The sequence below is a fragment of the Neltuma alba genome, unplaced genomic scaffold (assembly GCF_004799145.2).
Source record: "Neltuma alba isolate B1F8T4 unplaced genomic scaffold, ASM479914v2 tig00010342_pilon, whole genome shotgun sequence".
Lineage (NCBI taxonomy): Eukaryota > Viridiplantae > Streptophyta > Magnoliopsida > Fabales > Fabaceae > Neltuma > Neltuma alba.
Window position 1 is genome coordinate 303,060 of NW_021635252.1, and position 22,451 is coordinate 325,510.

The following is a 22,451-nucleotide window of genomic DNA, read 5'->3' on the forward strand; positions in this document are numbered from 1 at the left end:
AATATTTCTAAGCAGAATGGTAATTAAAATTAGTTGAAAATAATAAATGAGTGAGAGATGTAATTTTTTCTTGTAATTTCATCCTTATTACAGAGAAAGTGAGAAAGAATGAGTAAATTTTTTTTAAAAATATAATAATTTATTAAATGATAGAGAATATGTGATGATTAATATTTCTTTTCAGATAAAGAAAAGGAAGTTTAAATTGCTTTGGTTGGGAAAAACCACAAAATAGAATGTACAAGTTATAATCATGGGACCTCTGGGCCAAAGCAAAAAGCTATCACGGGACCAAAGGTAGTACTTGCAAAGTACGGGGCCGCACTATAAAAATCCGACAAACGCTGCGGGAGAGAGATTGTTCGTGTCTGCGCGGATTTAGCTGTGAAGAAGATTTTCGTTTCTGAGATGCCTCTGCTTTCCGATCTCATCAACCTCAACCTCTCCGAATCCACCGAGAAGGTGATCGCTGAGTACATATGGTACGTTTCTGCTTCTGGCTCTTCCTTTTACGCATGAATTCACGTGGTCGCCTGTTTGCTCGTCTTTTGCCGCTCAATCATTCTCTGTTCTCTGTTTTACTTTCCGAACAGCTGTTTCACTTTCTAGAAAATGAGCAACACGTTTTGAAGAAGAACAGTGATTTAGGTTCATGATTATGAGTATCGATCCTTTGAAACTCCATTGAATTGAGCTGAACAGAATGGGGAAAGACCATTTGTTTGCCCTGTTTCTTTTTGGCGTGAGCCTACTCTGATCTCTCGTCTGATTTTCTATTCAGTTTTCTGTTCTCGATTAACAGATTTTTTGGCGTTTCGGAGATTTTTTTTCCTCTTTGTTTTCACTTAATGACATAGTGCTTTCCTTTTTTCTTTTGAACCAAAAATTTTATTTCTTTCCTTTTAGTTGCTGGCTTTTAATTCCCTGACTTCTTGCTCTGCTTCTTTCTCATTTAACTCCCCTGCTTAGCTGACACACTTTTCCACCTATCACTCTTTAATTATTTCTGATCCCTTTGTGATATTTTAGGATCGGTGGATCTGGCATGGACCTGAGGAGCAAAGCAAGGGTAATTTAGTAATTGAATTTCTCAGCCGTCGAATGAAATCACTTTTATATTGTTTTGGTTTACTTATACAATTATAAAATGTTTTGGGGATATAAAGACTCTCCCAGGACCAGTTAGTGATCCTTCAAAGCTGCCCAAGTGGAATTATGATGGTTCTAGCACCGGTCAAGCTCCTGGAGATGATAGTGAAGTGATCCTATAGTAAGCATTTTTCAATAGACTAACTCTGTTTGGAATTTTTCCCCCTAAAAATAAATACTTTAAAGTAAAATCACATGGATTGTATTTCTAATATTTATTTATGTCTACCAACAGCCCACCAGCAATTTACAGAGATCCATTCAGAGGGGGTAAAAATATCTTGGTAGGTTTTGGCTTTTTTAACAGCTTTTGCAATAATTACATTGGTTTCATTTCGATGATGTTTGACTATGAACGTAGGTCATATGTGATGCGTACACTCCTGCTGGAGAACCCATTCCCACGAACAAGAGACACTCTGCCGCAAAAATATTTAGCCATCCTGATGTTGTTGCCGAAGAACCTTGGTATTATTTGTGTTTTAATTTAATGTTTGTATCAGAATAATCTTTTGGCTCATGACTTAATGCCTTTGTGCTTACTCTATACCTTTATTTCATTTGGAAATAGGTACGGCATTGAGCAGGAATACACCTTGTTGCAGAAAGATGTAAACTGGCCTCTTGGATGGCCTATTGGTGGCTTTCCTGGACCTCAGGTGAAGATTCTCTTCCTTTCAAGTTTTGTAAACCCACTTAATTTTCTCTCTAAGGTCCAGCTTAAACATGCACACTTTTGGAAAGCTAATCAGTCTTTTTTTTTTTTTAATCCTGCTCATTTGACTTTCAAATACTAAATAGGAATTACTTAAATGTTATATACTCCTCCGGTCCTTATTATAAGACCCAATTTGACTTTTTATTTGGTCCTAATTATAAGACCCAATCCATTTTGTCTCTTATATTTATGCATTTTTTTCCAAGATAATCCTTCTAATAATGATAGTTTTAGCCAATATACTTAATTAGCAAGGATATTTTAGGAATGACAACACTTATTTATTATAAATAACCAACTTAACTTACTTCCTTAATCTCCTCAAATAAGTCAATTGGGTCTTATAATTAGGACCGGAGGAGTACAAGTAATAGAGACCGACACAAGTGGCAAGATCCTCAAAGGACGCTTATAGAGCATTTAATCCATGCTAGCGCTATGTGATTTGAAGCTACTTTCACATATCACAACGTAGTATTCTTTTGGGAAAATTACAAATAAAAACTCTTAATATGTAAAATTACAATTTGAAATCCTGAATTTGAAAAATAGCAAATAAGGACCAAGTCCCACTTTTACAAATATGAAATGTAGGTGAAATGTCTAAAATACCCCACATCCAAATTGTGATTTGGTCTACTAAAGTTATCTTCGTTAAAGTGAACTTGTCATTTGACATACTCCCAGTCAAGTTATGATTTGGTCTACTGAAATTGTCATTCCTTAAAATGAACTTGACATTTCCTATAGTCAACATGTCATTTGGCTGAGGGGTATTTCAGACATTTCACCATAATTTCATATTTACAAAAGTGAGATCGGGTCATTATTTGCTATTTTCTAAATTTAGGGTCCCAAATCATAATTTTACATATTGGGGGTTTTTATTTGCAATTTTTTCTATTTCCTTTCTCTTATTTAATCATATTATATTTGATATTAAATTAAATGCATAGAGATGATCATAGACAAAGTTGAATTTTTATCGGTTAACATTTCTATCTCATTATACCAGGGACCATACTATTGTGGTGCTGGCGCAGACAAGGCTTTTGGTCGTGACATTGTAGATTCACATTACAAAGCCTGCCTATATGCTGGTATCAGCATCAGTGGAATCAATGGAGAAGTCATGCCTGGCCAAGTATATTGCAATCTTTACATTTCTCATTGTCTTATTCTCCGTTCTTGTTCAACAAATTTTTATCATTTTCTTACCTTTTCAGTATGTTTGTGTAGTGGGAATTCCAAGTTGGTCCTGCAGTTGGTATCTCTGCTGGTGACGAATTGTGGTGTGCTCGTTACATCTTGGAGGTACCGCACGGCAACCATTTAAAAACTACAAAAAAAGAAACTGTTCTTGTATAGGGAAATGTTTTTTCTTCTATTAACATTCGATTGCGTGATAGACTAATTATTGACTAGGTCTAAAGGTTAATTGTTGGTTTGTTCTTCTGCTAGAAGTATCTCAGTTAACATCTCTATTTGTTGGTAACAGAGGATCTGTGAGATTGCTGGTGTGGTGGTCTCCTTTGACCCCAAGCCAATTCCGGTATAAAAAACTTTCCTGTTTACAAAATATTTTGATTTCTCAAAAATCCATTTGCTATTTTGACATTCCTCTATGTTGCAGGGGGTGGCTGAGAAGCACAAGATGGTGGTTTGTGACCCAAATAAGATTCCGGTATCTCTCTTTATTCTGTCCGTGATTTTTTCTTAGTGGATATATTCATTGGAATTGACATTGGAATTGACAAAACCAGGGCTATAATCTGGGAGATGGAACAGACATGATGTTCAGGTAAATGCTGTTACTTAATAATTTATCTTCGGTTTTATTACTTTTGGAATTTAACAAGTGTTGGGCAATATGGCAGCACCGCGTCCATGAGAAATCCAAGAGGTTATGAGGCCGCCAATAAATCTGCTTATAGGCTGAACGTGATGGGCGCTCTTTCAGGTCCACGTGGTAGTGAGTTCAAGGTAAGCCATAAATAAGATATAGAAAGCCCATTCAGTTGCTGTGACTTAGACTGAGAGGCCCATTTAATATTCCATTGTCTTGTCCAGCCCATTGTGATGTATCTGTAGATTCGAGAATTAGGTTAGGGCTATGTGTCTTTTTCCTTTGGATATTGCGTCCCCCCCCCCCTTCTGTGAATCACTGCTTCTGCACACTGGAAGCAGACCTAATCCTTATGTCAGTCAAACATATTATGTTTTATAGTATTATTTAAGGTCTCCATCGCTTGAGATTCGACAGGTTCGTCGATACTACGATGCTTCAGTTAAAACTGATGATGATGGCAAAGCAAAACTGCGTGGATTTGTTGTTGATGTCATCAAGATGCCTTCATCTTATGAGGTGGATCCCTACACCATCACTGCCGACGTTGCTGAAACTGCCATTCAGCGGGACCCTACCTACCGTGAGATGTTTGTTGCGAAATGTCACACCGATCCATTCCTGCGTGCTATAAGGTGAACTTTGCTTTGGTTGTGATTTGATTTTTCTTCTTCACGTGACCTTATAAGCATTTTGTTGACCCTGTCCTCTTTGAGATGTTTGTCTGTCAGGTCAACTTACAATGCGTTGAAGCAGTTTGTGACTTGCTCTTCTTCTTTTCTTGGCCGAAAGATTTCCCCATCTTCTTGATGGTCGAACGAGTTCTGTTCTGCCTCGTTCTTTGCTTTTGTCAGTTGCCGGAGTTCTTCAATGTATGAGTTTCTGCCTCGTTATTATGACTGGTGAGATGCTTATGGGCAATTCCTAAATTATCTTCATGCTCATATTTTACCTGTTATTTCTGAGTACACATATTTCTGAGTGTGTGATTGGATATAACCATCTGCTGATGAGCACCCCCTACTTTCTATATATGTTGTCTCCATTAATGTGGATCTTTTTCCCTTTTTTCTCCTTACAGGAGCGATCAAACCCAGAAACCCCATATAGCGGTGTTGGACTTGGCTAGCGGGATCTTCGTTGGCTAGCGAGGTGCTTCATTAGTGTCTGTGCTAGTTGTTGGCTAACTTTGTCGTCCAAACTGTAATTATTGCTAGCCACTTACTGTGTCGTGGAGGCATACATCGGTGATTTGGGTTTGATTAACTAGTATAATTGATGAATGGAATGTGATTCTCATGATGAGAGATTGAGAGGGAACTAAGAGTGCATGGAAAACGGACCTGGCTTCTCTCCGCTGCCCTCCTCTACCCAAAACACTGCCGTTTTGGGTGCAAAATGAGAGGGGCCTGATTGTTTTTTTTTTTTTTGGTATTTTGAAATTTTTAGTACCTGGTGTTTTACAGTAATTTCTTATACACTCAGTATTCTAAAATATTTTTTCAGTAACATTCAGTATCTTAAATATTGTTGCTACTTCACAAACACTTTTAAGGTAAAAACTATTTTATGATATTGGATGTCACTAAAAGAATATTTTATAATACTGGGTGTAACAAAAAATTATTTCAGAACATTGGATGCTTATGAAAAAAAAGATATTAGATGCTACTTAAAAAATTTCAAAATACCAACAAAAAAAAAAACAATCAGCCCCCCTCATTTTGCACCCAAAACGGCAGTGTTTTGGGTAGAGGAGGGCAGCGGAGGGACCTGGCAGCGGAGAGAAGCCAGGTCCATGGAAAACGTGAATTAATTCAATCATCACTGGCATGGAAAAAGGGTAGTGTTGGAAAATACTTAAAATTTTAGATAAATGTAATGAATTTAACGTACTTCTTTCTTAATCTTAATACACGTAGAATGTTTGACATATACCCTTTTTAACTGGAGAGGGTAATACGATTTGCAATCAATGTGCGATCTAAAAGAAGAGTGCCACTTGTCACCAAAAAAAAACAGAAGAGGGCCACAGCCCTATATTCCTAGTCACTCTTGAAACACCAGGGGTTAAGGTTAAATGTTAAATGATTCATCCATATTTTCTCCTAAAGATCCAACACCTAAAGTATTTTATTATTTATCTAGTATGTGAAGTATTTTTTTTCCCCTTAAGATACATTCGATATCCCAAAAATATTAAGGGAAAAAAACACTTTAGGATGCTTGACATTTATTTAGGATCCGTTTGGATCAATGATTGGAAAAGTAGTTTATTGTCAATTTGGTTTATAGAAAAGTGAAGTTGGGTAAAAGCTAAATTAGATATACTGAATTGTATTTGGATTAGAGTTCAGAAAAGTTAGTTTGCAAAAGTGAGATTGATAAAGGGTTGTTTGGATTATGATTGACTAAAAATAAGTTTAATTATAAAATGACTAAAATGGGTATAAGTTTTAATAAATAATGAAACATGATTAAAAAAATGATTTCACATAATAAAATGAAATTAAAATAATTTAATATGAAGAAGTCAAATTTAATGAGTGAATTAAATTTTAAAACTTTAGAGAAATCATAAAAAATATTTTAAATATAAAGTGAAATATGAAAAAATAAAAGTATACATATTTCTGTGAGCATATTTAAAAAAAAAAGTATATTTCTAATTTATTTATTACTTTCAACTAATTTTAAGAGAAAATTGTAAATAAAGACCCCTCAATATATAAAATGGCAATCAGGGACCCTGAATTTGAGAAATTGCTCACAAGGACCCGGTCCCAATTTGCAATTATGAAATCATGGCCAAATTACCAAAATACCCCTCTTTAATTTTTTTTTTTTCAAAAAAGAACACCACTGCCTCGCCGGAGCTCCACCACCTCGGCTGCCAGCTGCCGGAGCTCTGATGCAGGCGGCCGGATTCCAGCCATTGCCGGCGGCCTTCCTTTATTTTTTTTTTGAAACTATTTTTTTTAAATTGGGGGGAAGTGAGGTTGGGGGGATTTGATCCCCCAACCTAATGCTTTCCAAAATTAGGAATGACCATTGAGCCAACAAATTTTTGCTAACATTATAATACAAAAAAAAAAATATAAGTTAACTCATTTACTCTTGTTTCAGGTGATAACAATAATACATTTGAAAATAACAAGTTCTGATTATAAAATAACAAGTCTGGGATTAAAATTTAACAACACGTTTTTTTTATAACAACACACTCTGTTGCAAGTGATAACAACAATACATTTAAAAATAACAAGTTCTGGTTATAAAATAACAAGTCTAGGATTAAAATTTAACAACACGTTTTTTTTTATAACAACACACTCTGTTTCAGGTGATAACAACAATACATTTGGAAATAACAGGTTCTGATTATAAAATAACAAGTCTGGAATTAAAATTTAACAACACGTTTTTTTATAACAACACACTCTGTTGCAGGTGATAACAACAATACATTTGAAAATAACAAGTTCTGATTATAAAATAACAAGTCTGGATTAAAATTTAACAACACGTTTTTTTTATAACAACACACTCTGTTTCAGGTGATAACAACAATACATTTAGAAATAACAGGTTCTGATTATAAAATAACAAGTCTGGAATTAAAATTTAACAGCACTTTTTTTTTATATAACAACACATTTTATTCCAAGTGATAACAACAATACATTTGAAAATAACAAGTTCTGATTATAAAATAAGAAATCTGAAATTAAAATTTAACAACACATTTTTTTATAACAATTAATTATTTTATATTTTGAAAAATAAATTATTTATAACTTATAAAAAGTATTTTAAATCTATTTAATTTGCTAAAAAAATAATTTTTATCTCCAATTTATAATCAGAACTTAAAGTGTAATTTATTATAGATTAAAAATACATTTTTATTGTTCAAATTTATAAATAAAATTTAGGGAAAATGACAACACACTTTTTTAATTTTTTTTAAAAAAATTTTAATCTATATATCTATACAACTCATTATAAATCAAACTACTTCTTATAAATTATAAATAGTACAATTTATTGTAGATTAAAAATACTTTTTGATTGCTTAAATTTATAAATGAAATTTATCTCTAATTTATAATTAAAAATACTATTTTATTCTTTAAATATAAAAACTATTTTTAATATTTAAAGAATGAAATAATAAATTATACTATAATATTTAAATACTTAATAATAAATTTTAATATTTAAAGAATGAAATAATATAAAAATTTATACTATGATTTATAGATTAAAAATACTTAATTATAAATGCTTTATAATTTATAAGAAGTAGTTTGATTTATAATGAGTTGTATAGATATATAGATTAAAAAGTATTTTTTAGAAAAAATAAATATATTAAAAATATTTTTATAAGTTATAAATAATTTATTTTCCAAAATCATAATATAAATAATTTTCTAAAAAAACGTGTTGTTAAATTTTAATTCCAGACTTGTTATTTTATAATCAGAACTTGTTATTTCCAAATGTATTGTTGTTATCACCTGAAACAGAGTGTGTTGTTATAAAAAAAACGTGTTGTTAAATTTTAATCCTAGACTTGTTATTTTATAATCAGAACTTGTTATTTTCAAATGTATTGTTGTTATCACCTGCAACAGAGTGTGTTGTTAAATTTTAATTCCAGACTTGTTATTTTATAATCAGAACTTGTTATTTTCAAATGTATTATTGTTATCACCTGGAACAAGAGTAAATGAGTTAACTTATTTTTTTTTTTTGTATTATAATGTTAGCAAAAATTTGTTGGCTCAATGGTCATTCCTAATTTTGGAAAGCATTAGGTTGGGGGATCAAATCCCCCCAACCTCACTTCCCCCCAATTTCAAAAAAAAAACAAAGGAAGGTCGCCGACAATGGCCGGATTCCGGCCGCCGGCATCAGAGCTCCGGCGACGGCGGCCGGATTCCGACGAGGCAGTGGTGTTCTTTTTTGAAAAAAAAAAAATAAAGAGGGGTATTTTGGTAATTTGGTCATGATTTCATAATTGCAAATTGAGACCGGGTCCTTATGAGCAATTTCTCAAATTCAGGGTCTCTGATTGCCATTTTATTGGGGGGTCTTTATTTGCAATTTTTCCTAATTTTAACTAATTTTTTGTTATCTACAAATTAGTTATTTGATGCTTATAATAAGAACTAAAAGATGTAATAAATTTCTTAACTTTTTCTCTCTCCATATTTCAAAAACTATAAGTCATAAGGTGTTAATTTTAGCTTATAGTTTATTGTAGTTTTTCATACAAAAACCGAATTGCCCAATTACCCATCCAAACAGCATCCAAATTTTTAATTAGGCTTTTATCCAATTTAAGCTGCTTTTCATCTATGAAAAGCGTAACCAAACAGACACTTAACGTACTCTTTGAGAAGTTAACAGTAAAGTTAAAATTATTTTTTAAAAAATATTTTAAAAGCACACTTGCCTTTTTTAAAAAGAAAATTAATACTTTAGAGTAAAATTGTGTCATGAAATATTTTATGGTGTTAGATAAATCATGAAATATTTTAAGATAAGAAACGCATGTGAAAAATAAATATTTTCCCCGCGCTGTACAAAAATTAAATTATGCTGGCTTACTAAAGAGCTCCAAAAAGCCAAGACACCCATGCCCAAGCTAATTGGACAAGAAGGCCTCTGATGGCAAATACCGAAATACCTAATTGCCCACTGATATGCAGAATTGGGCTGGATGCTTCGTCTAGTATCTTGGGTCCTCTTAGGTCCTTAATTGAGTATTTTATCTAGTCTTCAATATGGAACTTGATTAATTTGAAAAAAATTAAGAAAGCTAAAAAATTATGTAATTATAACATATGTTATATGATATTTATCAAATATTTATTTATATCATTTAATTACATGGAAATTTATAAGTTAGGTAAATCAGATTAAAAAAATAATAAATAAAAATATTTTGAAATAATTTTGGTTTTCTTCATTTTTCTAAGGATTAGAGGCAGTATTCGGTGATCTATCCTGTGTTTTTTCCCTTGCCGTCTTACCTTTTTTTTTTTTTTGGGGACTTTTTCCCGCTCATTTAGCCCTAGACTTAGTTCACAGCTATCCATATCCATAGATGGTCTCGCAAAACACCGCCCCAGCCTGCTCTATTTGTGTCAGAAGACGCAGCTCCATCCGCATTCAGTTTAACCAATTAGTAGGTGGTGGATTCCCAAAAACTGCCTTAGGAGTATTAATATTACTGAGACAGCTTTCATCAGGAAACCTGAACAAAAACCTCTTCCAAGTATGCTGAATAGTTAACGCTTGTTCTTCAGGTTTTATGAAATCAGCATTGAACATCGTTTCATTCCTCCACTTCCATAATCTCCATACTGTAACTCCCCATTAAGAGATTCCAGCTACCATTCTTAATTACTCCTGACTCTTTTTTAAGATTAAGAGCAAACCGAGTATGATGCAGTTTCAATTTTATTTCACTATGCAAGAAAAGAATACCAAACATTCTGTTGATTTTATCAGTCCCCCCCCCCAAAGGATGCTCCAATTTTGTGGGCTGATGCTGATAGCCCAATGGATTTGGGCTGAATCAGAATCAACAGGCCCAATAGTCGGTGGCAGATGATTGTCGTGTCATGCTGGCCCACTTGCCCTCTGACAATTTCAACTTTCATTAATTTGACATTCAAAATCATGAACTAAAACCAGTTTTTCACGTTTAAATTAACTGGGGTAAACATTTAAATCTAAGGAGTACTCGTACACAGTAATAGTGCAGAACATTCTGACAAGTGTATAAATATGGGAGGTTGAACATAACAAAGAGAGTGGCCCCTAATTTGTCATCCATACTAAATGCTCCTGGCGCCACATATCTGATGCGATTCACCCCCATGTATATCTATTTGTCTGAGTAATTTTTAACTTCATAAATTTAAAATAATAATAATAATAATATAGATATCTTTTGATAATCCTCTTCTTCTTTTCCTTTTTGGCGGAAAGGGAGGGCTTGGGGCAGCCAAATAAAGCAATAATTATTCTTTTTTTAAATTTTTGGGGCTTTTGAGAATGGCAATCCCAGAGGAGGGGCAAGCTCAGTGACAGCTACAAATACATAAAGTCTAAAAGAGTGGGCATAAGAATACAAAGGACCCATAATGAGGGAATGAGAAATATCAGGAGAGAGAGAGGCTGGCAAGTGGCAACAATACAAGAGAGTGAAGTTAATAAATAAACCAGAGAAAAAGTCAATTAAGGTTGGGGGGACCCTTCCCCCTCTGTAAATCCCACCTACTCTCTTCCCCCATGGGGCACCCCCACCCTATTAACCTCACAATGTTTCTATTATTCATTCAAAACTGTCATCAATATCACTCCATTGATTTCAAGTATAAGACTGATTGAGACATTTGTTTTAGTGTTAAATGCATCACTTCAATTCATCCACTCCTCCAAATTTACAGCATTTTCTATGGTTTTTCTCTTAAGTAAACACTCTAATTTTACGGTCAGTACTGGTAGTCCCAACACAAAAGCTAAGAGTACTGACAGAGCAAAGATTGCAGTATTTAATTGAAAGAGAAAAATATATACATACCAAATTAAAAATTGAAAAAAATTATAGACACTACGAAATAGTTTTTCCAAGAAAATGTTTTAAGAAAAATAATACAATTATTTTATAAATATTAAAATTTTCTAATTTTATTAATCAATACAAATTAGCATAGGGTCTTATAAGAGAAGTATATGTTATTTTATTATTTTGAATATGTTAATGTAATGTAAACTAGGCATAAATTCTATACCAACAAAACTATTCATAGCTACTACCTCTAGCCCTTAACATAAAACTTTATTTAATTTTTATTTTAATTCTAAATATAATATCTCAGTTCATTTTGTCTCTCATGTTTATTATTTTTTTAAAAAATAGTCCTTATAATAATAGTAGTTTTACCCAATACACTTGATTAGTAAAGATATTTTTAAAAAGATAATATATATGTATTACATATAATCAAGTTAACTATTTTTTTAATTTACTCAAATTAGTTAACTAGGTCTTATATTAAGAATCGGAAATGATATCATGACAAGGAGTTTGCTCATGCAGCCTCCATGATGGTCACCCCAAAAATCTTACTTGTAGTTAGTAAGAATGGATAATTTTGAGCAAAAACAATGATTAGGGTGAGAGGGAGAAGGTAGAAGAATTTTGTGCTGATTCAAACGCAGCCTTTTCATAGATTTGCGTGCGAAGAAGAATACAGGAAATTTTTTCAAAGAAGACGGCCGGTGATGAAGTGCAGAAAATTGTATAATAATAGAAGACACAAGTCTATTTTATAGGAATTGACTGGGAAATGAGAGGATTAGGGTTTGGGGGAGTGAAAGTGAAAGAGGTGAGCTGTGAATGGGATGGAAGATTGGAAGGACACGGCTGGCTTGATTAGGTTTCTCGAGAAAGGGTTGATAGCGATGCCCAGCCACAAAATCTCACATCCTCCCAAACCTCCTTTTATCCAACATTTATAATCCATTTCCATGCCAACTCAGTTAAATTTGACGAAAAGGGCTAAATCCCACAACGGGACAATTTAGAATTCAAATTTTTATTGTAAGACTTGTTTACATTTAATGTTGGACAACTCTTCAAATGCCTTCAACTAGGAAAAATCAAGAAGATATATGTTTTAAGTCCTTAGGGACTAATTCAAAATTAATTAAGCTTTTGTGAAATGGTCTCATTGTCTCAGTGAAATTAGTTGTTTTTGTGTTGCCTTTTTTATAAAGATAAGATTGCCTATCATCTCAACAACAGTTTGTTAGTGATAATTTAAAGTTGTTGATTATTGAACTATTGTCGTGGTCTCGGTTTTTATATAAAATTTAATAGAACTCTATCGTTATTAATGTATAAATACTATAATTTCTTATTTATAAGATTTTAAACAAACACGTAAAATAAGATATCATATAACAAGTTTTACCATTCATAAATAAAAAACGTTGCAAGTCAGTTTTTACTACCTAGTTATAAATATTTAACAATTCAATAATAAAATTTACTAGAGAATAATTTTTTTAAGAATATGAAAATTTTATATATAACCATATGGGAAATTTTCTTTCTTAAATTTTTTTTTTGGTCAAGAAATTTTCTTTCTTAAGTTAAAGCTTCCTTTTTCATTTACCCGGGAAAAAAAAGGTGAAAGTGAAATGTGGCGCACGCTTTGTGCAGTGTCGCCAGCTGGCTCCTATTGTCACGGCATTTTGAGACCGCCCCAACGTCCCTGCCATCCCCACATCGAACCTCCCCCTTCCGACTTTCCAATTTATATCATCGCATCTCCCAAATTCATTATAGTAACATGAGTATTACTTAATTCCAATAAATATGGTGTTATCGCTCTAAAATATTCCTATAGAATATGATATTGTAGCATATCACTTTATAAGTTTTATAAATTAATTATAGATAAAATGAATTAAAATTGCACATTTAAAATCCAAATCAACTGTCTAATTATTATATCTAGTTTTTAATATAAGAGTTTGTTTGATATTCAATTTGATCTTAAATATGATATCTTAACCTACTTTGTCTTTTATATTGATCCATTTTTTTTTAATATGATCCTTATAGTAGTTGCATACTTGCATATGTTAAATATTTTGTCAAATGATAATCTTAGCTAATACACATATTAGCAAAAGTATTTTAAAAAAATAATACCTATTTATTACAAATAACTAACTTAAATAATTTTTGTTGTTCTGTTGAAATTAACAGTGAACAAAAAAACCGGTTCGGATCAGCAGATTCAACCAGCAAACCGGTGAACTAGTCAGTGGACATGTTCAATTTGGATATTAAACCAGGAAGGAGTTAAACTGATAGAGAACCCGTCAAACCAGTGTGAACCGGTGAAAACCGATGTGAACTGGTAATAAACCGGTTTGAATGATTAAGTTGTTATTAGTTCTATTTTTTCTCATGCATCTCCTAATATATCAACCCCTATAGATTTAAACAAATTTTAATGATAATTTTGATATCAATAATTATTAAGTTTAATTAATAATGAACCATAAAGATCAAAATTCTCAATATTGTTATACTTTGTTATTGTTACAATCAAATTAATGTCATATTTTCTTATGTTTTGTTATTAACTATTGTTAATGTTATTATATTTTGTTATTTTTAATTAAATTATATCATTTTAATATGACCGGTTGGACCTCAAGTTGACCCCGGTCCGACCAACTAACCCTTAAACCACTACCTCAACCAGTTTAATATCTGATCCGGTTTTTTGTTCCTTAGAAATTAATCAACTAATTGTATAACGAGAAGAGAAGTAATATATCATTTCCTGGCAGGTCAATTGAAATATATGGCACCTGAGGCTAGGATCATTCACAATCTACGTCCATATTTATATATAATAGAACACCAATCAGAAAAAGAGTCATTGATTATGTATTCCACATTAATAATAATAATTACATTATTCTAATTATATCTTTCATTAAATTGGAATTAGCGATTAATAAAAATTAAATAACACAAGATAAAGTACAAAGTACAAACATTAATTCAGAAACATTTATTAAAAAAATATTTTATGATACAAAATTTGGTGAGGTAGTACTCTTTATTCACTCGCTCCTTTCTTTTTCATAAAATAAGTTGTGGACTGTTGATTTAATTCTATTTACAAGAGATTTCAATCACATTTTCAAAATATTTGTTAGTACTTTTCATGTTTTCTATCAAAAATATGACAGCACTTTTCAGTCTTCATGATGAACTCAGCTTTCTCATGTACGATTAACTTGTATTTCAGTAAATAATTTGAATCTGTAATATCTATTATATTCAGTCAATTTTCAACTATATTTATTGTCATAATATTTTTATATTATTATCCGGTATCTACATTTTTTCTAAATATTATTACTAAGTATTCAAATAACCAGCTGATCCGATTTAAGATTTGTGTTTATGATGACTTGATTATTCATGTTTTTTGGGCATATTAAATGTGGCTGACTATTTGGTACTGAGAAGCACGGGGCAATTGAATTCAAATTATGCAGGCAAGGCAGAGGTACCCTATACATGATCTCCAAGTGGGTTTCTCTCCACCTCTTCTCCCCCACTGTGTCCCACCTTACTTTTGTGGCTTCCACTTCCCATTTCAATTCCTCCCCCTCTTCCCCACTCTCCAGATATTTTTATTTCAAAGCTTGCTCTTATATCTAATTAATAAATTATGTCATTTTTAAAACCATAATACTAATAATTAATAAAAGTTAATACTCATCTGGTCCTATTTATAAAGTACTTCCAACATGTTTCACACAGACTAAGAAAAACTTTAAATTGTATTAACTCTTTATTAAAATATAGTAACTTTTTAACTTTACTTATATTTAATATATGCACCTTTCAAAAAAATAACTATCTACACTATAATAAATAAAAGACAATATAATATATTAATAGTAAAAATTTAATGAAGTGACTTATAAATATGAGGAGGGGAAAACCCTTCTTTCTTTATCCTATAAATAGGATCAGAGGAGAACTAGGGGTTGGTAAGAATTAGCTGATAATTAATGGACAATTTATGCGTATTTAGTTTTATTGTGTACTAATATCTTCATTTAAAAATTTTATAATTGAACTCAGCATATGAAACGTAGTTGACTATTTGGCGCTCCAGTCTCACCCCCTGCGACCACACGCACGGTCTCCAACTGCCGGGTTTCCTGTGAGCCCCACCGTTCAAATTCTTCAACTATTTAATCATTTAATTAAGTAATATTTTAACACTTTTTGATGTGTGAAATAAAAAAAAAAGTAAACTAATAAACTTAAAAAGATAAATAGCTTATGTTTTATTTTTAATCAGCACATTAGGTGAGCGACTTCTTTTTTGGCTACCTAGGTGAGCAGCTTATACGTTAAGCAAAGTTTGTACAATGAGACCAACACATCTAATAATTCGTTTTTTTTTTTTGACCGGCATCTAATAATTCGTTAATAATATAGTTTAATAGAAATTTAATATTTAAAATGAACTTTGATCTACAAATTAATCATAATTTTAGACATCGACACACATAAAAAGTTGTAGATTATAAATTAGTTTAGTGTCTTTTATTAAATTGTTTATGGAGTATTGCGGAGTGGCCAAAGAAAAAGGAAGGCATTAATTAGGGGACACGAAAGGTCGGAAAGAAGAAAGAACAGAGACAACCTTCGGTACCATTTCACGAGCCCTGTCAGCATTCTATTCATGGCTCATAATTATAGCATAAGTCAAATCCTACCTTTCTTCTGTTATAAAATTTTATTTATAGTATGTAAATAAAATCTTATAATCAAAATAAAAAATAATATAATTTTTATTATAAATAAGAGTTGATTTAGTTAGTAAGGAGTTAATTTATAACTCCTTATTTAACAAGAGTTAAATTTTTAACATAAATATATTATTTTAATCTTCGTTTATTATAATATGGATGGTTATTTTTTACAAAAAAAGTGTATATATTAAAGATGAATAAAATTGAAAATTTTATTATATTTTAATGAAAAATTAATATAATTTAAATTTTTTAATATGTGTAAAATATATAAAAAAAATGTCTTATAAATAAAGTGGGAGTGCTCCATGTGAAAAAAAAAAAAAAGTAAATGACTGACAATGAATAAAAGAGCTGGCGAAGCAAAAGTAAAATGTTCTCGAATTTTAGCTCGAAAAAGTTTGCTTGCATGCAAAGAACCTAGATAAAGATACACAAATAATACTGGTAGTAAATAAAAACTCAAAACATAGATAAAATAATCGGGGGATAATCACAACAACAATAATAATACTACCTCCTGTCCTTAATATAAAACCCCATTTGACTTTTAGTTTGGTTCTAATTATAATACCCCAATTCATTTTGCCTCTTATATTTATGCATTTTTTCCCAAGATAGTCCTTCTAATAATGATAGTTCTAACCAACACACTTAATTAGCAAGGATATTTTAGGAATGACAACACTTATTTGTTACAAATAACTAAGTTAACTTACTTCCTTAATCTCCTCAAATTAGTCAACTGGGTCTTATAATTAGAACCGGAGGTAGTATTAATATGGAGAAAGTGTGGATCAATTTCCGTTGATTTTAGCTGAAATGATCATCACTATTTGAATACCTAATGTCGATTTGAACCATGATAAATATAAAGATAAATACAGAAAATATTTTTGGGAGTTTTTTTTTTTTTTGGCTTCTCGAGAGGGTTGCTTCTATTTAAAATTTGCTTTAACTTGAGTTCAGATTAAATTGTCGAAATTTTAATATACCAACCGAATATTAATATTCTAATTTAGGTTCATTTAACCTATAAAGTTTTTAACGAGCGCTTTTGTCTGATTTTCCCGGGTAATTTTCTGATACGTGATGGTTTTATTAAAAGAAATAAAATATGTTTTAGCAGGAAAAAAGAAATAAAAGAGAAGTAGGGAAGCAAAGGGTGCCACGTGGAAGGGGAAAAGGGCAAAAGGTTTCTAATTCTTGAATCGGGTTCCGGGGTAATTGAACCGTGAGAGAGACGAAACGACGCACAAGGTGTGAGGAACGTGAGATAAGTGTCAGAAACGGGAATTATGCGGAACCCTTTCGTGTTTTGGGCGGCCCTCACCTCCTTCCATCCCATCTTTCCTCTCGCTTAACCACTATTTCTTTTTTTTTTTTTTACTATAAATTTTATATTTAGAATTAGAATATTTTTTTAAATTAGAAAAACAAATGCTAATGATCTGAAATTATAAGAGAGATGCAAGCCTTAATCTCTTGCTCAAAGAAATATTCATATCACTGGGTTATAAGGTCATTGACTTCCTTTCTTTTTTAATTAAGACTCCTTTTTTTTTTTTAAGGATCCATTCTCTACACATAAAAAAAGTACTTTTTATTTTTTTATTTATTCATTTCAGTTTTTCAAAATTTAAATTTGTAACTTGATCCTCACCTTAGCTCATCTTCACCCTCACATCAAGCAAGCCAAGGTGTATTATTTATAATTTTGAATTATGCAAGCCTTGGCTATGTGGTTTTATTGTGGAAAAAAAAGAATAAATATAAACATGATACTCTAGCTTTTAATGTAAGACCTAATTAACTAATTTAAATATATTAAGAATATTAGTTAAATTAGTTAATATGATACTCCTCCGGTCCTAAATGTAAGACCCTTATACTCACTAGTATAAGGGTCGTATATTTAGGACTGGATGAGTTTTTTTTTTTAAAGCATCATAATCATTTTTCTTGATTCTTTCCTTTCTTCTCCCACATGATTATTGTGGAAGGCTTTGGAAAAGAAAGGTGTACGGGTTGCGTATATCAAAGTCATACAAGATATGTATGAGGCAGTAACTACCAGTGTAAGGACGCCTGGGAGGGAGACAAAGGACTTCCCTATTAAGATTGGCCTACATCAGGGATCCTCTCTGAGTCCGTACTTGTTCAACATTGTTCTGGATGTTCTAACTAAACCTGTTCAAGAAAGAATCCCTAAGTCCATGCTCTTCGCGGATGATATAGTTCTTATGGCGGAATCAAAAGAAGAGATTAACACTAGTTTGGAGTTATGGAGAAGGACTTTGGAGTCGAAAGGTTTCCGTTTGAGCAGGAACAAAACAGAATATATGCATTGTGATTTTAGAGGGAGGCAAGGTAATAGGGATTTGGAGGTGAGGATGGGAGAGCAAATTATTCCTCAAGTATCAAAGTTTAAATACCTAGGATCCATTATACAGGAGGATGGGGAAATTGATGGAGACATTTCTCATCGAATACAAGCTGGCTGGTTAAAGTGGAGGAAAGCTACCGGAGTTATTTGCGATAAGAAGGTACCTGAGAAACTTAAAGGAAAATTTTATCGGACTGCTATAAGACCAGCTATGATTTATGGTAGTGAATGTTGGGCATTAAAGGGAAAACAAGAGCACAAAGTCGGAGTAGCAGAAATGAGGATGTTGAGATGGATGTGTGGTCATACAAGAAAAGATAGGATTCAAAATGAAAAGATCAGGACAAGAGTCGGTGTGGCACCTATCCAAGAGAAAATGGTTGAAAATCGCTTAAGATGGTTTGGACATGTGCAGAGAAGGCCTTTGGAAGCCCCGGTGAGGAGGGTGGATCAAACAAGATGGAGTCCCATAAAAAGAGGCAGGGGAAGACCGAGAAGAACGCTGAATGAGGTCATTGAACGAGACCTCCTAATCAACAACATATTTAAGGATTGGGTTGTTGACAGAGCACGATGGCGTCGTGTGATTCATGTAACCGACCCCACCTAGTGGGATAAGGCTTGTTGTTTGTTTGTTTGTTTATGATATGGTTGTATATATGAGATCAACATCAATTCTAAAATTAAGTTCCACGTCAAGGACCAGAGAGGTAGCTGGTATGAAATGTTTAAAGCTTAGATTCTTCCACTTTTGCTTTGTTTTCCAAATAAATCCAAAATGTAGGGTTGTTAAGAATTAAAATCTAATCACATTCCCTTTGAGAGCACTTATTCTTACTCATGAGACAATTGTTAGGGCCAATGCATGCAATGGATGCCTTAATAAATAATATATTCTCTGGTTTAATGATAAATAATTGTCATTCAAAAGTCGCAAGAGAAGGCTGGAAAGCATCTCTTGCACCAATAATAAATGCTTTTTATGTCATAACTATTACAATGAATACCATTTTCGAAATTTAATACTCCCTCCATTTCTTATTATAAGAGACGAATAACCGAATTACGTTGATAAAAAAAACAGTTAAAATTAGTTAAAAACAATCAATGTGTAAAAAGTATAATTTTTTTTTTCAAAAATGCCCTCATTAATAAGGAGAGAGAACAATGGTAAATTATTAAAAGAAAGAGAGGTAGGAAGGAGAGAGAGTGTGAGTTGGAGACAATAAATATGGGTAAAATAGGAAATCAACACAAAAAAGTAGAGACAACTTTTAAGTGTCTCTTATATATAGGAACATGCCATGAGCATCAAATGTCTCTTATAATAAAGAACGGAGGGAGCATAAATGAAGCTGTGGATCATAAGCCATGGCAGATAAATAAAGAATTGAAACATGATAATACGTTAATATAATCATTAATTTCTTGACAAGTACACATGAAAATTTATTTTTGCTCATAAATACAGGTATATAGTTTATTAAAACACAAGGATGTTAACATTTTAGAAATTTGTTATGCAATAAAAGAGAGAGACTAAATTAATATTTTTTTTAGTAAATGTGCAATTTTATATCTGATCATATTTTTCGGGTGGAATTTTATTCCTAATATTTCTTTTTGTAATTTTACCTCATAAAAAGAACACGGGTTGCATCGATAAAAGATCAGAATTGAATTTAAAAAATTAGATTATAGGTGAAATTACATATTTATTCTATTTTCTTTTTAGAAAAAGCTATACTTGCTTAATAGCTTTGTAATTAGGTAGGAGTTCACGAGTTTAATGTTATTTATAATCTTGTCTGGCTTTTTATTTTTAAAAGACAAGCTATGCTTGAGAATATGGAGTGTTCAAATGAAAGTAGGCAAATGCCCATATAAAGAGGTAACTTGTCATCTTAAAAAATATTGAGATATACATTGGCTGGGAGGGGGAAGAGGTAAATAAGTCCAAAATTTGCCATAATAAGAACACTTTTAAAAATTTTAACGTTGATCAAAAGCAGAGTCGGTGTAACTTTTTTGTGTGGTGTGGGCTGTGGGGGACGAAAGACATCATGAAATTCTAAAAAAGATAAAAACTTAGGAGAAAGAGCAAAATAAAAGGGTAAAATGAAATTTTGACGTAGCTGCATAATTATGCTAAGAAAATGACTCCCAGAAAGAGATTCATGAACATATATAATTATCATATTTACTTTAAGTCCTCATATATACATCACTCTCACTCCCATCGATAGTGTACATGATTATTACCACCTTCCATGCATACCCTTTTTTTTTTCTCTTTTTTAAAACATTGGAAGTAGACCTAAACATCAAGCCCCACATCCAAAACGATTGACGTTTACTCTTCGCATCGCCTATGCCTCTTTTTCCCCTCACTCGTCCACCGTCTGATCCTGACTGTGCTAGATCTATCGGACACGTGTACGGTAATCACTCCTATGGTGACACGTGGATTATGGTTTGTAGTTGTACTCTATACGGGTTATACACGACGATATTTTGTTTGGGGCTCTACTTGGCTGCTCTGCTACAGTCGGCCTTACCGAACCCCACTCTGCGATTTGCCAGATCGAATTCTACCCATAGATTTTGCTGATGGAAGTTCCCTATAATGTTGCTGGCTGCACCGAGTCTGTCTGATCGTCCGATGCCGACGCACTTGACCCCACCGCCCACGTCAGCGAGAATCTGCTCTTTCGGGATCACTATCTCCACGCCTTGCCCGAACTCGAACGCCATGTCACCTATCAACCGTCCGATCTCCATCGCCTCGCCGTCGAAGCACATGTCGGAAACTCCGCCGTACACGTAGCCCTTCTTCAACCTGGGACCAGCGAGCCTCACTACTTCTTCCCGCACTCTGTTGTAGGCCTCGTCCACCAGGTAGGTGAACTCGGATCCCGAGTCGATCATGGTCTGACCCGATCCGCCTGCGTTCGGACGGAAAACAGCGGGAAGGATGTTCAGCCTTTTTGCTCCAATTCGAATGCCCTGCATTGGCAGGGTGAAGGCCAAGGGGTCCAGGTTCGGCATGCGTTGACTTTCACGGAAGGTCAAGAGGGGCACGTATTTGAAGCCGGCAGAACTCGGGTTGTTTCCGAGGATGAAGGACCCGGTCGGGAGAGATCCGGGTCGGGTCTGTCTGGTCGGCACGCAGTAGGAGAACTTGGTGACTTTGGCCTGGGAAGCGAAGGAGAGCCGGCCGAGGTTCATTCCCAAAATACCCTTGGAGTCGCTGCTCTCGGTGGCGCAACCGAGGATGAGAGGAGGGGTGCTGACAGAGGAAGGCGTGAAGGTGAATTTCTCTCTGACGAGATTGCCCTCGGCGTAGGTGCCGTCGGCGTAAAAGTACGAGTAGTGGCAGAGGCGGTTCTGGTCGCAAGAGGTGGGGAGGGTAAAATCTGGAACTCTGGGTTTACACAGAGGGTGGTTACAGGGGAGGACAGAGAAAGTGGATGAGAGAGAAGGGTCGAAGGAGGACGCCGGAGGAGGCTTCGCCGGCGTCTTCTTGTGACACTGAATCCAAGAGAGTTGGCTTCCGGTGTCCAGAACCATTTCCTGAGCCTGCGGAGGAGTCCCTATGGGAAGATTGACGATCAGAGCCATGGAGTACTTGAACGACGACTTGACGTTATAAGGCGAAGCCGCCGGGGCTTTTGGGTTTGGCCGGGCATTTGCAAGGACAGAAGCAGAGAAAAGCCTGTCAGAGACGTTGGTGGAGAGGGGAACTGAAGTAAGAGGGAAGGACAAAGAAAGAGAGTGAGTGTTGGAACTGTTACTGGTGGGTCTGGCTGAGAGGCCAAGCGAAGCAGAGGTAAAGAAGAAGAAGAAGAAGAAGCAGAGTGATGAAACAGAGAGAGCCATTTTAGAGAGAGAGAAACAGAGCAAGGTTTGAATTTGGCCAATTGGAGAGAGTGAGGGGGTAGAGCAGCGGAAGCAAAGGGGAG

At 33.6% G+C, this 22,451-nt stretch overlaps 3 protein-coding genes across 3 annotated transcripts; 2 read left to right on the plus strand and 1 right to left on the minus strand.

Moving 5' to 3' along the window:
* Positions 1 to 380: 380 nt before the first annotated feature.
* Positions 381 to 14,734, plus strand: LOC114755821 (glutamine synthetase nodule isozyme-like). The gene is made up of 10 exons (XM_028944698.1): positions 381 to 482; positions 1,030 to 1,069; positions 1,167 to 1,270; positions 1,385 to 1,433; positions 1,511 to 1,617; positions 1,721 to 1,808; positions 2,883 to 3,011; positions 3,107 to 3,181; positions 3,366 to 3,436; positions 14,724 to 14,734. Exons 1-9 carry the CDS (start codon positions 409 to 411, stop codon positions 3,423 to 3,425), a joined length of 726 nt encoding a protein of 241 aa, XP_028800531.1. The 5' UTR covers positions 381 to 408; the 3' UTR covers positions 3,426 to 3,436; positions 14,724 to 14,734.
* On the plus strand, positions 3,522 to 5,021 carry LOC114755831 (uncharacterized). Its single transcript, XM_028944707.1, has 6 exons — positions 3,522 to 3,551; positions 3,631 to 3,668; positions 3,745 to 3,850; positions 4,131 to 4,348; positions 4,445 to 4,615; positions 4,795 to 5,021. The coding sequence occupies exons 1-5, from the start codon at positions 3,522 to 3,524 to the stop codon at positions 4,521 to 4,523; spliced, it is 471 nt and encodes a 156-aa protein (XP_028800540.1). The 3' UTR covers positions 4,524 to 4,615; positions 4,795 to 5,021.
* Positions 14,735 to 20,660: 5,926 nt separating the features above from the next.
* LOC114755855 (aspartic proteinase PCS1) lies at positions 20,661 to 22,432 on the minus strand. The gene has a single exon (XM_028944742.1). The coding sequence runs from the start codon at positions 22,366 to 22,368 to the stop codon at positions 21,016 to 21,018; it is 1,353 nt and encodes a 450-aa protein (XP_028800575.1). The 5' UTR covers positions 22,369 to 22,432; the 3' UTR covers positions 20,661 to 21,015.
* Positions 22,433 to 22,451: the final 19 nt, after the last annotated feature.